Source organism: Pseudomassariella vexata, assembly GCF_002105095.1.
Source record: "Pseudomassariella vexata strain CBS 129021 chromosome Unknown BCR38scaffold_2, whole genome shotgun sequence".
In the NCBI taxonomy this organism is placed as follows: domain Eukaryota; kingdom Fungi; phylum Ascomycota; class Sordariomycetes; order Amphisphaeriales; family Pseudomassariaceae; genus Pseudomassariella; species Pseudomassariella vexata.
The window spans coordinates 1,084,945-1,101,121 of record NW_024467957.1 but is presented as its reverse complement, the minus strand read 5'-3'; the positions used below and the strand labels follow the sequence as shown (position 1 = coordinate 1,101,121).

Genomic DNA, 16,177 nt, shown 5'->3' with positions numbered 1-16,177 from the left:
GCACCACAGACTGACTGACTGACTGACTGACAGCAGGCGGCTGCGGTAACGGCTTGTGCTTCTTGGGGAGGGGGGGTAGGGGAGGGGGGACAAGCTAGCCTAGCCAGCCAGAGTCGCAGCGCGCCAGCCAGCACTTTTGCAGAGAACCACAATCTGGGTGACGATAGGATCCTGGCTGGCGTCGTGGGAAGCGTCTGCATGCACTTCAGTACATTCTACAAGCCAAATGACTGATCAACCCTACATAACAGTATGGGCATCTATCCCACTGCGTGGTGGACGACGACAAGGACACTGCTAGGGGTGGTGGAGATTCGGTTCTTCCTAGACTAGAAAGAGAAGGGAACAACAGACTGGTGCTTCGTTCTACACTTTAGCAGGGGATCCAGCAGCAGGTGGGAAGAGGAAGGGATCGCGAACTAGGTACGGGGTACATGGAGGAAGGAGGACAATGCTCGCTCGCTCGCTCGCTCTACCCTGGCTCCACATCCCGGCTAACATGGGAGGGATCTCGAAAGAAGCTGCTGCGCTGCATTTCCAGTTGTTCAGCTCATCAGTCGCAGTACGCAGCTTCATGGATCTTGAAGACCCTTTTGTGAGAGGTTTGATGTGATTGGTGGTACGCGTACCCTCTGCACTCTGCATGTCCTATAGTAAGCCCTTGTTTCTGGATTTTGACCTTGCTCCTGCAGTGGTTTCCGGTGCAAGTGCCCGCAGACGATTTACTTTTGATAACTTTAGAAACTTCCCGTCGGCCACTCGTCAACACGAGTCGGCTGCCAGCCACTGCTGGAAGTTGGCACGTTGTCGGCGGCACCTGCCTGGCCCAAGGATGATCTTTGCAGCGAATGTGGACTGGCTCACGGCCCTTTTTTTTTTTTACACTGAATATTTGTGCTGGGATGCTGCCCATCAAATGCATAGCAAGCCAGGAACGGCCGGCTTTCGTTCTGCAAAGGGAAGGGGCCATGTCGTTGGTGTGGTTCTAGTTGCAAAAAAGAGAAGGCGTTGGAATCGCATGTTACCTTTACCTACCAGGTGACCCGCTTCCTCGGTGGCACCCTGTCGACTCTGAGCACATACGCAACACCGATTGCCTGCGCGTTGCGAAGATGCAAAAAAAGGCCAGCAAAGAAGCGAATAGCCCCCCTTCGCGCCGCCAGAGAGCTCTAAGTTCTAGAAGTTGATTGCGGTTCGTCCTAAGCACCCGCCACGACGCGTTTGGCGTAACGCCTTCTGCTTTCCCCCATAGTGGCGGCCATACTGGTCGCACCAATTCTCCACACAGAAGCACTGGTCCAGAAAGACGTGCCAGTGGACTCGTCAAAGCACAAAACCCCACAGGAGGAGCTCGCCTCGGCCGAATTACTTGCCCTGGTGCCCTGGAAGATTATATGGATCCCCCGACTTCCCAAAGGCCCAGAATGCACCGGGCGGGCAACAGTTTCCGACGCGGGCGGATACCTCCACCGGTCCAAAAATGGCGACGAAGCGACTTGAGCTCCCGGATGCCAAAGGCGGCAAGCGAAATTGGCCAGCCGCCCGTCGTACAGTGGCCTAAAGCGAACTAATAAGCTTGAATAAAAATGGGGGGTTTTTTGAGTAATGTTGCAACCAGCTTCCAACTCCCGAGCTGGGCCTGCTCAGTACCCCATTATGCGAAATGAATAGGGAAATTGTGTGTAAAAAGCGGTATACCTACCACGCCAGCACGGTAATCAGCTCTCGATAGTGGGAGCCGTTCATCATCACGATTCCATAGTTTCATCTGTGCGGCTGACCTTGTACTCCACCTGTTCTGTCTTGCCCTAGACAAGTAGACAAAGGAGACAAGAAAGCCGCGAGACAACTCTCTTTAATAACTTTGTGTTATGTCTCTACAGTGGTTCCAAATCTCCACCGCAATCACACCGATCCAATGTCTAAGACACCCGTTGAGGGTTGAGGGTAACTATTGGGACGGAGTAGGGGTGTAAGCGATGGGTCAGCGCAATTTCCGCTCGCTGATGCGTCACGGTGGAATAGTGATGGTTCTGGCTCTGTGTTTTCCCAGTCGTGGTTTGCGGCTCATGCTTGTTGTTGACCCGCGAAGATAGGCAATCAGCCCCGCTCTGATTTGCTGGATTGAACACGTTCTGCCAACTCGTTAGACCTTCTGAAGTTGGCTTAAAAGACAACAAATTGAGAAAAGATCAGGGGCTGCGGCCCAAATGCCTTCGTCACGTTGGCCAGTTCGGAAACTCTGTTAGTACTCGTAGACAGACATTGGCAATTGGTAAATTCATGCTGGTAATGGTCAAAAGTAAACGCAGTAACCTCTAATGCGTAATTCATGCTAGGATGAGATCAAGAAGATGCCGAACTACTCGCTCACACTAGTCATAAGCCTATCATCAAACTCATCTGTCCAACTTGTCTATCGACGTGTTGCTTGGACTGCCGCCGTCTGATTCCTTCATCACTCAAGCGTCTCTCCAAACAAGAAATGAGCACTTGTCAAGTGTCAATAGCAGCTAGAGAGAGCAATAGAGTTCCACAACTAACGGTGACAAGCCACGTTGTTATCCCACTCTCAACGCTTGCGATATCCAATTGCCCCCCTGAGCGCAAAGGTATCGGTACTCGGACCCCCAAAGAAAGCGTGGGTAAACATGTCGCCAGTCGGCAAACTCGCGGCGCTGCTTTATGCTGACTCTGTCGTCTCTTTTTCCCTTTTTCCCATCAAAAGACCGACCTTCTCCCTTCTAGATGGGTTCTGCACGGCATCTTCCCCCTCGGTCCCCTGTCGCTGCTGCCAAGCTTGGACTGGACTGCAGAGCCTATGAGCACGCAAACCCCTGCCAGAATTCTGAAACACGCCTGGTGCATTGCTTCAGAAAAAGGGCGCTAAACTATCCCGGGACGGTACCCACCCGTTCTAACTTGCTCTTCGGCGAGAAGGCGCTCTCCGCCAGCGAACCGGCCTTGGCAGAAGCAGACTCCGCGATACGCAGACAACCTCCAACCACTCATTCACGACCCGTCGCATGGCACCAGGTCGCGGCATTGTGCAAGCGCAATATCGACAACACCACCAAGTGTGGCTGTGTATAACCAGGCCCCGTGTCTGGTAAGGGGAAATGCTTCAGGCTGGGCGCTACAGATGATTATTGTGGTCGATTATCTGGCAGTGGAATAAGGTATGTCTATTTTCAATTGTGTTAATCAGAGGAGCTCCCTTCAAGGTTGAGAGAAAGGACGTCGTCAGCGTTAGCTAGGACGCCAGCCGATAGCAAAATAGTCTGCGTCGCGGCTTCATGCTTGTCCGCTGCAGCGACTCCCGCCACCTGGCCGTCATGGTACCAAGCCAGCAGCAGCCATGGCTTGAGTCGCGGCTAACGGGGCTGCTCGCTCTCCGTCACGATAATTTGACTGGCTGCTTTGGTAACTTCAACATGCGTCCTTGCTCCATGGTGTGGAGTGAAGTGACAAATGCACATCGTGGGCTGGGACGTGGCCCCGCAGATAAACTTCATTATTTCAACGGAATAGGCCGTTTCTACCAGCCACCTACTTCGCGGTCTCAGTCCATGATGCCCAGGTGATATCATACGCGCCAGAAGAAAGGCCCGCCATCGGTCTTGCAGTCGCCCGATCTGAACGTATTCGCCAGGGTCTATCCGCGACTTCAGAAGGTCATTGTCCGAGAGCTGCCGTTATTAAAATAACGCAAGCTCCTACGCTGTAATGATGGTGGCTATGATCTGCCAACGGCTTCGGGACTGTCATCCGCCAGTGTCACAACTGCACCGGTGCTTCTGCATCGTGGTTCCCGGCCACACGGACGTCAGTCCGGAGTAGACGATGCAAGTCACGGACGAGGACTACGGCGATCTTCGGTAAACGTGCACTGTTTACCATGGTTGGCATCCCAAGACGGCAGGCGGACCTGTTTGATCGTCATGGCCAGCATATTCCGAAACTTGAAACCATCACATTGATCTTTGGTGATATGGGCAAGGCCCAGGTAGCTGAGCAACAGGGCAACAAGGCCACATCTCTCTCTCTGCTTGCTTGATTGTCCCGTTCGTTACCCTTGCAGAAGCTCATGGGTTTGGGGACATTATCTTTACGACTTTTTGTCGTCCAGCCTGCCCGGTCCGTCTCTGTCTCTCGTATTCATCACCACTCGCGAGTTGCAAGCATTTTTTTGCTACAGGGAACCTCCACTCTGCACGAGTGCTAGGGTGACATCGTTGCGAGCTCCAGCTGCAAAGCTCCTGCCGCAATCTCACGAGCACGTCAGGTTGCATCGCAAACAAATCCATATTGGCGGACTGCTAGCTTGTTTATCGTTTCGATCGCTGGAAACAATTGTCGGGCAGCATTGGCACAGGTCCGCTGTGACCAAAAGCTTCTCGTTCTCGTTCCTGTTAGCACCTACAATGTAATGAAGAGCTCCTGTCAGACGACGCGACGACTTCTTTTTTTGGCCTGTTGTCCGCTATTTTGGGAGCTCGCGAGCCACTGCACCACAACATGCCATCCGATTTATTAGTATCGCAGCACAGCAAGCAGTGCACCTAGGACCGAGACTCCCGGCGTTACGCTCAACACAAAATCCGGCGCCCATCAGGGTTTCCTAATGCGCTGAACTCGTTCGCAGCGTATCAGCTCGAGATGGCCCCGAATATAGCTCACCCGACTGTCGTCCCAATAGAGCTTCTTTTCTAGCGCCACAGAGTGTCTTGTTTCAAGTGGAGATCTTGGGCCAAATTTGCTAAGCTTAATTACGATGCTTTCAAATGCCATGGATAACCAATCGAAAGGCCGGAGGAGCTCGACCCAGCATTGCGTATCGCCTGCATTGCCGGTTCAGGTGAGCTCTTCAGGCCCATGATTGGCTGCTTCACATGCTCCCCGCCTCTGTGCTTCGCGTCTCGTGCTTCTGTGCGATGACAACGTCGACAGAAATAGCATATTCTCATCGTGTAGTCTGTCTACCCGCTCCGCTGGCCGCTTCTTGAACGGCCTACTTTTCGGCACGCTGCCCACTGATGCGCCCTGGCGGCTCTGCTAAAGAGTAGCATCTTGGATATTGGATGCGAGATTCCCGCGCCAAAGGGAGATTCTTCAACGCACGACATCCATCCACACACCACGACTGATTGGGCGCAAGAGCAACGTTGAAGGCGAGATCGGCTCTTTCCTTGATGCGGCCTGCGTCCCACACGGCGAATTGAAAATTTGAGCAGAGTTCAGGATAAACGGTCTCCGATCTAAGTAACAGAGGCTCGATTGCCTATCTAACCAGAAGGGGCTCTTGAGCTCAGTAGTTGAGGTGCGAGGAGTCTCAAGGTTAAACTTTCAATCATTACCAATTCCTTTGTCACGCTTTAGAAGTAGTCTGGCTCCCTTCGTCGGTTCAGAAGTCTAGCCCATTGCACACCCATCATCGTCGCAATCCGAAGGCTGCGAATCCAAGTCGAAATTGCAACCACGCTTTTCGCATCATCTTGGCGGCCCAAACCCGACTTACACGTGCAGCCACACATTCCCAGGGGTATTCGCCTGAAACAGGCCCGATGGGATCACTATCGCAAAAGTCGTTGAAACATCCGCAGTCCTCGCACAATTCCCCGTGCTGTGCAGCCGGAGAATAGACCTATGGAGTTGTGATCGACCGCCTCAAAGATAGCGTTGGCAGCATGGATTGGGCACGTCATGCAGCAGGCAAGGCGACGTGCCAATTGGTGTGTGCCTGAATCGTGCATGAACCGGCCTTTGCGTGCAGGCATGCGGGATGAGAGCAGACGGCGGTGCGGCTTTGCATACTCGATGTGGGCTGCAACGACCTGGACTCGAGTTTACGGCATGGTGTCTCTGTGCTCGAAAAGGTGCAAAAAAGCACGCTCCTCCGACGGTACAGTCCACAATGGCATGTCATGCACAGATCTGAAACAGGCACCACGGGCGTTGAATGCGGAAGTCCAAGTGCACCCCTCGTCCTTTTGGCCAGGAACATGAAACAGGTACGGCTCGTCACAACTTCTTCCAGAACATCGATTGAGATTATGACGCGTGGAACTGGACCAGACCAGCGCTACGTTGTTCCCAGCTGATTTGGATGGGGTGCAGTTGGTCAATCAACAATTGGCCGAGTCCACCACCGTCCATGGTCCACGCAGGATCCAGGTCTCCCCATGCCGCACCTCGCTCAACGACTTGGGCCCTCGCACCATGGGCCAGGTTTAGGGCCGGGTTTGAAATAGATTGCCTCCCAGCCATTGACCTACCTGCTCAGTACACGAGCCAAGTCGAGTGGATTGGCTGAGGCGTCGACTATTCGCAGCGGCAAGAGGCGCGTATACCCCACGGCAGTCTTCAGCATGGTGGGTAAGACAGTGGGCATCACGAGACGAGCCACGCCTCCGAAAATATCTATTACCCCCGCCTCAGCGGCAGTCCTGATCGGAGAGAGTAGAGTGTCTGCTGGCCATGAACGTGTCTTGTTGCTTTATGCCCAGCAAACAGCCTAGAACGGACGGTAAATATTACTCCAGGCATTGTGGGGAAAGAGACCAAGAGGGCTGAAATCGGCCACATGCTCCGTCTGTTCGGCAGTATCCAATGCCATGCCACCGATCTATCACATAACGTGGAACATACTCAGGACCCCCTTCCCTCTCAACGACCTGTCATTGTTGGCAACGCTTGGTCAAGTAGTGGTGTTTCAGATATCGGCTCTATTTCTCATCAGAATTTCGTTCTGCACAGACAAACTGGTCTGCCTTTATTTAGCTCGTACGTGTGGGGGGAGGGGGGGGCCCTAAACTGGACGCAGGACACACACAGCTTACAAGGACGGAATGGACCAGCCATCAGTCATCAGTCAGTCGTCTTGTTCCGCTCTCAATGAGTCGTGTGTTCGGGGTTTGCTTTGACTCAAGAGGGTCGGCTATCCGAAACCATGACAGACATGTGGTCTTGTGCTACAATCTCTAATGTTGCTGACGTGGTGCTGAGTGACCGACCGATTGCCTGACTGGAGACCACGGTCCCGGTCGGAAGGATCCAGTGGCCTTCCAGAACGACTTTTGTCATTGAAGACGTTCGGTGTACGGATAGCGGACACGGTATGACCAAACATTGTCCATCTCGATCCCGTTGCGCCCTACAAGTATGGGTAACTCCGGAGAAGCCATAACGGATCGCCCAGCCGCCTGCAATCGCATCATCAACCCAATGAGGAAAAGGCATTTCCCTCCAATGGTAAAATCTTGTCATATGTTGCTCTCTCTCATGGAAGACTGCGACCGACCGACCAACAGAGTGGGTGCCTCGCCAACCTTTTCGTCGTCCCAACATTCCGGAGGGACAGCTTATTCCATCATCTCAAGCCCATCATCTCGTCGGCCCTAATACACGTTGGTGGCCGGCACTGTCTGGTCAACGAGCCAACATTTGGTCCTCAGGGTAGGGACCCCCAGTCTGGCCGGTTCCCACTTACAAGGCCAGCCAGATATCCCAGATCGACTTCTGAAACGTGCCGAGAGAACTCCCTTGACCTTCTTCTTGGTAGGCGGGCACTATGCCTGTTGAGAGGTTGCGGCATAAAGCCCGGAGAAGCTCAAAGGGAAAAGAACTGGACCGGACTGACTTGCTAGTTGAGGTCATGGATCTTCGCTGCACAGCAGGCAGGCAGGCAGGCAGGCAGGCAGGAGGGTCGGTCAGACAGTCCGTCACGGGAACAATAGTAATGCAATTGACGGACCGCTGCGTCGCTCGGTCTTCTCCTGGACGTTGGTGGGAGTGGGCGGGGTTCTCTGTCATGGCTCAATAGACATGCACTCGCTGATGATGCCACTGCATCAGTCTTCGGGTCTTCAACCAACTATGGTGTGCAGCCTTGAGATCAATATACGTTCGGGTGGCATGGTGTTCACACCACGCTGATTGTCAAGATGTGGGTGGCAAAACCGACTTCACTGGCGAGAATCATATAATTCTCATGCCCAGACAACATTATCTCGCCCGTGACTCGGGCTGCGCGGGTTGCCCGATAATTGCCTGCAAAGTACCCTTGACAGCCGGTCATGCTGTCAAAGACAAGGGTTGGAATGGGCACCGGAGTTCACGATTCTCATCTGCGGCCTGTGTCTTTGCTCAGAGTTCTAGATACCGGGGCGAGCCCGGCTGGACCGTGGTGTCGTGACGTATGTCTTGCCGAAATATGCTCCGGTACTGACTTTGACGATAAACGGTTAATGTGGTTTTTCTAGTCACTTGTCCTTATGGTCCACGAATGGTACCTACCTGTGTTGCCGGTGATAGTTCTGGGCTGTAGATGGGACGGACCAATGCGTGCTGGAACCAGACCTACATCTGGAAAACGCCGCTGCCACTCTACAAAAGTATATGATTGTCAGCCGGGTTCGGCAACAGCTTTCGCACGCTACGAACGAGTCGCTGCTGGGTATCCGACGTCTTGGCTTGTTGTTGGTCATGGCCCTCGCCTCTTGTCGATGTCAAAGCATTAAATGGTGTCTCTGCAGGGCATAATCTGGGCTTTACGTCATATCAATACATCACGACAGGTGAATTCTTTGTCGAGTGAGATTCCTGCGGACCAGCAAGTCGGGCAATGCCTGTCCGCTGGTGTATAAGTCAAGCTGATGGCGAGTAACGTCGGAATGGTCGACATTTTGAATCAGGACACCTATTCCCATGCTTCTGCTCAAATCCTGCCAAGTATGGCTAGAGCCTTGGTATTCATTTGCTCAGCCTTGCTAATACCAGTCCTCCCATTACAGGCAGCAGGCGATCTAGCATATGACTGGGTTCGACTTGGCTAGCCCACTGGTAGGGCTTGCGGTTGACGGCCTTCTGGATCCCAACATCCGCATGATTCAACGTGGGAAATTGTTGAATACTTCGAGGCAAGCAGTCTACATCAGTGCTCTAGGGATAGGGCCTCTGGTGGATGTGGACTTACGTTGTATGAGTATAAGGACTCATCCTCTGCAACAGAAACGAACTACAGGGTGGGTATTGCGGTTGCTGTGTTACATCTCACTCGGTCGAGACATCTGGTCTCAGGTTGATGTGCTGTTCAATCAATGCTGGGAAATACCCTGGCCGCAGCTAATTTATATGGCTCGTTGGCAATGTTGTGATGAAAGAGCCTTGCTGGGTCGGACCGAGGCTACCGTGCAGGATAGATCTCCTATGCCGCTGAGAGAATCCGAGCATGGAAGCAAAGTCAGAGTAATCAAGGATGTTCTAAAGTCATGATGGATGCTGATTTAAGATTTCGTCATGGACGTATTCAACCTAAAAAGAGACCTCAGCAAAGCCATCTGATACAATGAAACACTTCGATCAGAGTTCCCCATGCGGAACTGGAAGGGGGTGGTGAACTTGGAAGGTGAAATTATAGTCATTTGTAGTTATTTGCTTTTTTAGCCTTCAGTCTAATGCTGGGAACAAGAACTAATGCCTTCCCAATGCTGAAGTATTTGGGGACGTTGTGACAAGCCGGCTTCTATAGTCCATAAATGATCTCACCACCTGTATCACCCCTATTTGCGCTTGGAGAATTCTCTGCGAGCAGCCACGAAGTGCTTGGCCATGGTGCCTGCCCCCATTCTGAGACGCCCACAAACTACAGTAATATTAACTGGCGGACCTCGGACAGACTCCGATTTTGCCTCATCCCTCTTAGCAGTCATTCATCACAAGTCAAAGTCCGGATCTATAATCATTGAGTGACCTTTCCATGAGTAATGATGAGTTGAAATGGGCTATGTTGAATTACCAGGCTCCTGGTTTCGAATGAGCTCGATTGATGAACTTGATTACAAGTTGATCAGGCAATTGCCCACCCAGTCTGAATAACGCTTACTTGCCTTGGTGATGGTTTATTTACTGTTATGGGTTTCGTTTTGGGCAGATATCTGCGTTGATATCATCCCGTGTTTTGGTATTCTCAACTCGGAATGACTGGTTTAGTTTGCGATTGTGGTTACGAATCAAGCGCGGATACAAGCCGCTCATCTACTCGGAGGCATTGCTGCATGGTTGGGGTTTCTTCCAATCCCTTGACTGTAACATACGAACAAGTAGCTAACTGGCTGATGAAGTGCCCAAAACACACCCATGAACCCGAGGCTTGCCATTACATATCTGGCACTTGCTGCCGTCGACTCTTGACGTGTGTCCAGTGGACATGGTCCCCAAAGGTATGCTCTCGACATTCGACCAAGGTAGATAGATATCTGTTGCCACGCAGGTGAAAGTCCGGGTCTTTCATAATCAGCGGCACCAGAACTGTGTGCTCGGCAACAACTCTCTTTGCCTATCCGCACGCAAGCATGACCATCAGCCATTCAGAACGCCGCCGAACACTCATCACCAGTATCAAATAACAAAAATCTCAAATGGTATGCATCTTTATTATACTCCATACACAACCCCCGGTCGTAACTCCGCTTGTAACACGCCGTATCGCCACAAAAATCATCGGTCTTCCCTTATTTCACCAATCATCCACGAACTGCTTCTCCCAGCTCCCGGGGCATTTGTATGCAATGCGCGAGCAGTTCTCGTCCAGAAACTATTACAGTAACAAGAAATGAAGAAATGAAAAGAATAATCCAGGGTTGGTGGGAAGGGAAGAAGGACGGAAGAGAGCAGACGGAACGTAGCGCATTCAGATCGTGAATCTCCTCAACTCGTTCTTCGCGGATTCGTAGATCATACAATACGTTTTTGACGTGTCTCTCCTGGTCGAAGTCGTTTCTCATCCACAGATAAGCATGATGCGTGTCCATGCATAAACAAAACATGATGGAGTGACCCAAGCACAGCTCAGACAATCATGCTTTTCGTTCGCGAATGAACCCGTTTGCCCTCGGCTCGCTTGCGAAGCGCCTCTTCCCGCTTAAGGACGAGCTCGCACCACTTCTTGCGGCTGTTGGCAGTGCCAGGAGCAGGCTCGTCGTCGCCACTGGCGCGACCAACCACGTCTCCGAGTACTTTCATCCAGCCTTCCTTATCCTCGGCCGTGTCAGCGTAGAAGTCGATGACCTCGCCGTTGTTGAAGCGGATGCGGAAACCCTCCTCGACGAACATGTAGCCCTCTTCCTCCTCGGCGAAGGCAGAGCGGCGACGCTTGCCGGCGCGAACAGTCGTATCGGGTTGAGTCAGTGCGCGGCGGTCATCAATAAGGCGCTTGGCGTTGGACAAGTTGATGGTTGCGCGAGGTTGGCGGGTAGCTTCATGGTATGCCGTCAACTTCTGTCCAACAAGTTTGAAGTAGCGGCGGCGCCAGTACTGCCGGTAGCGTTCGTTAGTCGTCTATTATATATTCAGAAAAGGGGCGAAGGCACACTTACAGGACAATCACCCCCTTGTTGGCTCAGATGGCCTTCCCAGTTACGGCTCAATCTCTCCTCGGCGGCCTTCAACTCGCGAATGCACGAGTTCATGCTCTTGGGCATGTCATCGTCACCCGCACCCTTGGGTCTGGGGACAAACAAGAGCTGCACTTCCAGTTTGCCAATCTTGTAAGGGGCACGGCGCACAACCGCGCTGCCAGCTCCTGCGCGCTTACTCTTGACGCTGCTTGCGAAACCGGGTTCCTCCGTGGCCCACTCGTTGAAGGCAGCTATCTCGGCCATGTACGGTCGTCCGTAGCAGCGGCTCTCGTGTTCCTTGAGGCATACATAGGACCTTGCAAAGCTGCCATCCTCAGCGGCCAAGGGCGACAGAAGATCCCACGCCGAGGGCGCGACCTTCCTTTGTCTCGTCGCTGCCTCGCGTTGGGCCAAAGCGTAAGCCTCCTCTTCGGCCTTCATCCGCGCCTCCATCTCCTTGCGCTTCTTGGGGCTGCCAAACACACGGGAAAACGTGGAGATCTTCGGCTTCGCCACCTTGGTTGCTTTGGCCGGAGACAATGGCTCATGCTGAGGTTCGGGCCTTTCTAGTTTGACGTTGAGAGTTAGTTGGAACTCCAGGTCGTTGGGGACGACGAGTTCAAATTCTTGACCGATAGGCGCATTGCGTGCCAACTCCAGCCAAGCAGTTGTGACACAATGAACGCCGTTGTCCAACGTCAGGCTGAACCATGTTCGTTCGGCTGGTTAACGTCAGCGAAAACGCTACTTCAAGTTGGCTTGATGGACAAAATAAACTCACTCCTGGGCAGAGGCAGGTCAAGGTCCTTGACGCCCATAACTTTCACGAACAATCGACCTCTTTCGCCACACTCGTCGGTTGCGAGTTCTGGTTGCGTCTCCTCAGGCATGGTCGAGAGAGCGGTGGCGTTAGTTTCCTGACCAGGCACAGGCGGGACCGGCCCACTCATGCTAGGAATACTTCTCTTCTTGATACTTCGCTGCCGCGGCCTGCCATTCCACGGTTCGACCGTCCACGACTGCGGACGTGCTGTCTGCTTGACAGGCGAATTTCCCGCCGATCGGGTGCCTTCTCTGGCGTCTTCTGTTTGCTTGTCGCTAGCTGTGACCAGCTTCGTGTTTTGGCGCATGAGGTAACCGCGCTGTTTACGAGCGGTGATGTTAGCATTGAGTCGGGCTTCGGTAGATAACTTGCGGCCAGGGGTACGTCCGGGCATCTTATCCGTCGCCACGACGACTTGGGATGTAGACACTTGTCTAGTGGGACTGCTACTTGCAGCCAGGAATTCGTTTGCAAAGGAAAGTTGTTGGAATGCCACCTTTTGTGCCTCAATGACGCGGTCAAAGTCCTGATCAAGGCTGAGGCCCAAGTCAAGATCTAAAGTCAGGCTGCGCTTTTTGAAGCTGGGATGACGGTCCAAGAAGTTGCCGTTTGGAGCATCAGTTTGTTCGGTGTCGAAATCTCGGGAAAGCCGGTTTCGATGACGGTCAGGAATCGCGGGGATTTCTGGCATCATTACTTCGTGGCTGACGTGTCGGCGGGCTTCCCTCATTGACAATAGGTCAGAAGGAGTAGCAGAAGGTCGCGTCTTCAACTTGGAGCCCGAAGCGCTCTTGATAGTGGCGACTCGCTCAGGAACCTCGGGACATTCTAGCGGCTCCTCTTTGGGCTCCTCTTGAGGTTCCGTTCGAGGCTCCTCTTCATGCGTCTCATGGTGCTCCCCAGGGTGCTCCTCCTCCTCCTCCTCCTCCTCATGATGCTCCCCGTGATGCTCCTCAGGGTACTCCTCTTCATTCTCCTCCTCGTCCTCATAGTCATCGTCTGAGACGGGGTGGTGAATCACAGACTCGGGCGTGCCAGGCTCCTCCTCCTCTTCCTCATCCTCGTCGGGCTCGCCCCATCCTGAGCCGTCATATTCGGGCTTCGATAGGGGCTGGTCCGGAGTACGAGGTCTCTGCGAGTACCGTTGCGCTTCAGACGACTTATGGCTTTCAGTGTGAATGACAGCATCAGACTCCTTTGGCTTAGGAAGCATGTATGATTGGAAGCTGCGGGTAAAGTCGGTGTCCTTCGCACCGCTGGTGTTCACCTGGGGGAGCGTGGCGCTGAAGTTTGTGATACTCATCTCTGCTGGGGAGGTAGCTGCACGGGGAGTTGTGACAGAATCATCTTCCGGTGACTGTGTTTGAGCCTTTTCAACTTCATCCGAGTACTGACTGTCACTGTCGTCGTCATCATCCCTTTCGGTCTCTTCCGTTTCCGAATGATCATCCTCAGATCGCCCGTAGAGATCATAGACATCATCCTTCTCGTCGTCAGTGCCTTTGATGATAACACTAGATTCGTCCTCGCTTTTCTCGGCAACATCCTCAAGAATCGAGTCCTCGATACTAGCAATGGGGACGTCCGGATCATAGGGCGTGCGTCGCTCGGAGCTGGAAGGAGCTGGGGACGAGTTGAAGTGGAAGTCTGACTCCATCTCCAGGTCCTTGTTGCCGTTAACGCGTTTCATGATGGACTGTCTAGAGATGCTTGGGAACTGGTAGTCCATGTCAAGACCAGAGAGGTCGCCAAGTGCGTCATCTTCTTCGCCTGCCTCGGAGTCTGCCATGTCATGGTCTGAGGTGGGGCTACCAACTCTATCGCGAGCGCCCGCCCGTCTCATGCGACGTTCCCGCTGTTGCTCTGCGAAGGCCTTGTCTGTGAAGGACTTGGCTGACTTGTCGGCCGCCTTGGGGCTGGTTTCGTCGGAAAGCATCATGAGCTTCAGTCGCTCCTCCAATGACATCTTGCCATTGCCGATGTTCTGGATCTCCGACTTGCTGGCAGCGGCGGCGGGAGGGGAAGGCAAGTCTCGGCGAACACCATGCATACGTTCGGCCGTGGCAGAGAGCCCGTTCGAAGATGGCGATTGTGTTCTGGTAAGACCCATGGGGGGCAAAGGAGGGAGTGGACGGTGGTCACCGCTCGACGTGGATGAATCGGTGCGACCATGCTGGGGCCTGGCCGCGGCTGGTTGGGAGGGAGCCCGCTCGGGCATGGGGCTACTCTCAAACGGGTCTTGCTGCCGCCAGTCGTCTGGGCCCACGACAGGAGTCTTGTCCGTGTCTTCTAGAGTGGCATCGAAGCTGTCGTCCTGAGCCTCCCCGTCTTCACCTGGATAGAGGCCGTACTCGTCGTCGTCATCATCCTCGTCAGACTCGTAGCTGCCTTCCCGAGAGTTGGTCCCTATGGAGGACAGATCCGGGGTTGCCATTTCGTACTCGTTGACTTGAGGTGGCCCGTTATCGAAAGTCACACTCTTCATGTTGCGATGCAGCGCCTTGCCCTGGGGAAGTTCGCGCTCGTCGAAGGAGTTGTCGGCGGAGAAATCCAGAGACTGGGAGTCGTTGCTGCTCTTGAAACGCGCCATCGATAGTGAAGATTTCATGGGCGAGGCTTGGTCCTTGCTCGGAGTTCGTGGACCACTGGCAGCGGTCGTCGGACTGACGAGGAATCTTGACGGGCTGTACAGGGAGGTGCTCGTCTCGCTCTCACTGCGCCCGTGACTAGGGCGAAAGTTGGGGCGGCCTGTACCGCCGTACGCGTTGCCTTGGACCTTGGCTAGTGGGCGCTCGATGGTTGGCAGGCGCGTAGGATCATACTCATGTTTCTGCTCGCGCGCAAACATGGTACTGTTTTTGACGCGCGAAGCTCTTTGCAGACGCTCAATCGAGGAGCGCCGAACAGGCGACGGCGATCCAGAACGGCCGCCATACAGGTCGTTTTCGCTGTTGCTGCTCTTGTGGGAATTCCGGTTTTGCCAGAACAAGCGTGGAGATGTGGTGCCATCTAGTGGCGACGACTGGAACGGAGAAGAATCGGTGCTGAGGGTCATTTTCTATGCGCCGTGCGTCAGCTAGAACATCCTCCGAAGACAGCGAGTCAAGCGAGGAAAATACCTTGGTGGCCTGGTTCCAGCTTGGGGAATTGCGTCGCTTCTCTGTCGCAGGAATCTCAGACAAGGGGCGCGGTATACTACTCTTAGTTGGCGAAGGGGTGGGGGTGTTTTTCGAGATGCGCAGAGGTTGCGTGACCTATTGATGCGATGGAACATTAGCCGACCGAACAATCGCACCATCGGTAACAGAACTTGTCAAGTTGGTACCCACCGGCTGCTGTGAAGCCATTGTTGTTGTGCTCGAGTATCAACACAGCGGCAAGACCATGTCCTCTAGCGAAGACCGCAACGCAGCTGAGAAAGAAAATCCAAGCAGGAAAGAAGGTGCCGCGGGCCTGTTGACTGGATTGACAGTCAGACCGACTTTGGCCCTGCAACGAATGGTGCAATAATGCGATGCGATGCGATGCGACAAGTGCTGGTTAACAAAATCCACCAAGCGCTTCACGCATTTGTTGACATGAAGGGGGGGGATATAAGAAACGGCGTCCCGAGGAAGAGAAGACCTGCCAAGCTATATCGCCGTTGGGTACAACCAGCAAATTCCTTGCAAAGCTTAAGGACGAACAGAAGGAGGGATGATGGAGGTTGGTGTGAAGTATCGAGAGATCTACTAATTAATCGTGCGTGTGGTGTTTGTGACCAAGTCGAGGAGGTCGGGTTGGAAGCACCATGGGTGTATCTGATTCGCTGGGCAACCCCTCGTCATGTAAACACGCCCGAGCTTCTTTCCCGTCCTGCCCCTCCCTGCCACGCCAAAACCAGCACCAAATGCACTCAATCGGTTCCCCAGCCAACCTGGAGAAGGTGCCATCCCATTCGGTCTTCGAGGCCGTGCCA

The 16,177-nt window shown here is 53.5% G+C and overlaps 2 protein-coding genes across 2 annotated transcripts; one reads left to right on the top strand and one right to left on the bottom strand.

The window, feature by feature from the left end:
* The first annotated feature begins 8,634 nt into the window (after positions 1-8,634).
* On the top strand, positions 8,635-9,472 carry BCR38DRAFT_92857 (uncharacterized protein). The gene is made up of 2 exons (XM_040865772.1): positions 8,635-8,730; positions 8,793-9,472. The coding sequence occupies exon 2, from the start codon at positions 8,812-8,814 to the stop codon at positions 9,271-9,273; it is 462 nt and encodes a 153-aa protein (XP_040719748.1). The 5' UTR covers positions 8,635-8,730; positions 8,793-8,811; the 3' UTR covers positions 9,274-9,472.
* Positions 9,473-10,848: 1,376 nt separating this feature from the next.
* Positions 10,849-15,274, bottom strand: BCR38DRAFT_405473 (cell division protein anillin-domain-containing protein; the record flags this gene model as incomplete). Its single annotated transcript, XM_040857961.1, has 3 exons — positions 10,849-11,337; positions 11,376-12,118; positions 12,178-15,274. The coding sequence occupies 3 exons, from the start codon at positions 15,272-15,274 to the stop codon at positions 10,849-10,851; spliced, it is 4,329 nt and encodes a 1,442-aa protein (XP_040719747.1).
* Between the last annotated feature and the right edge of the window lie 903 nt (positions 15,275-16,177).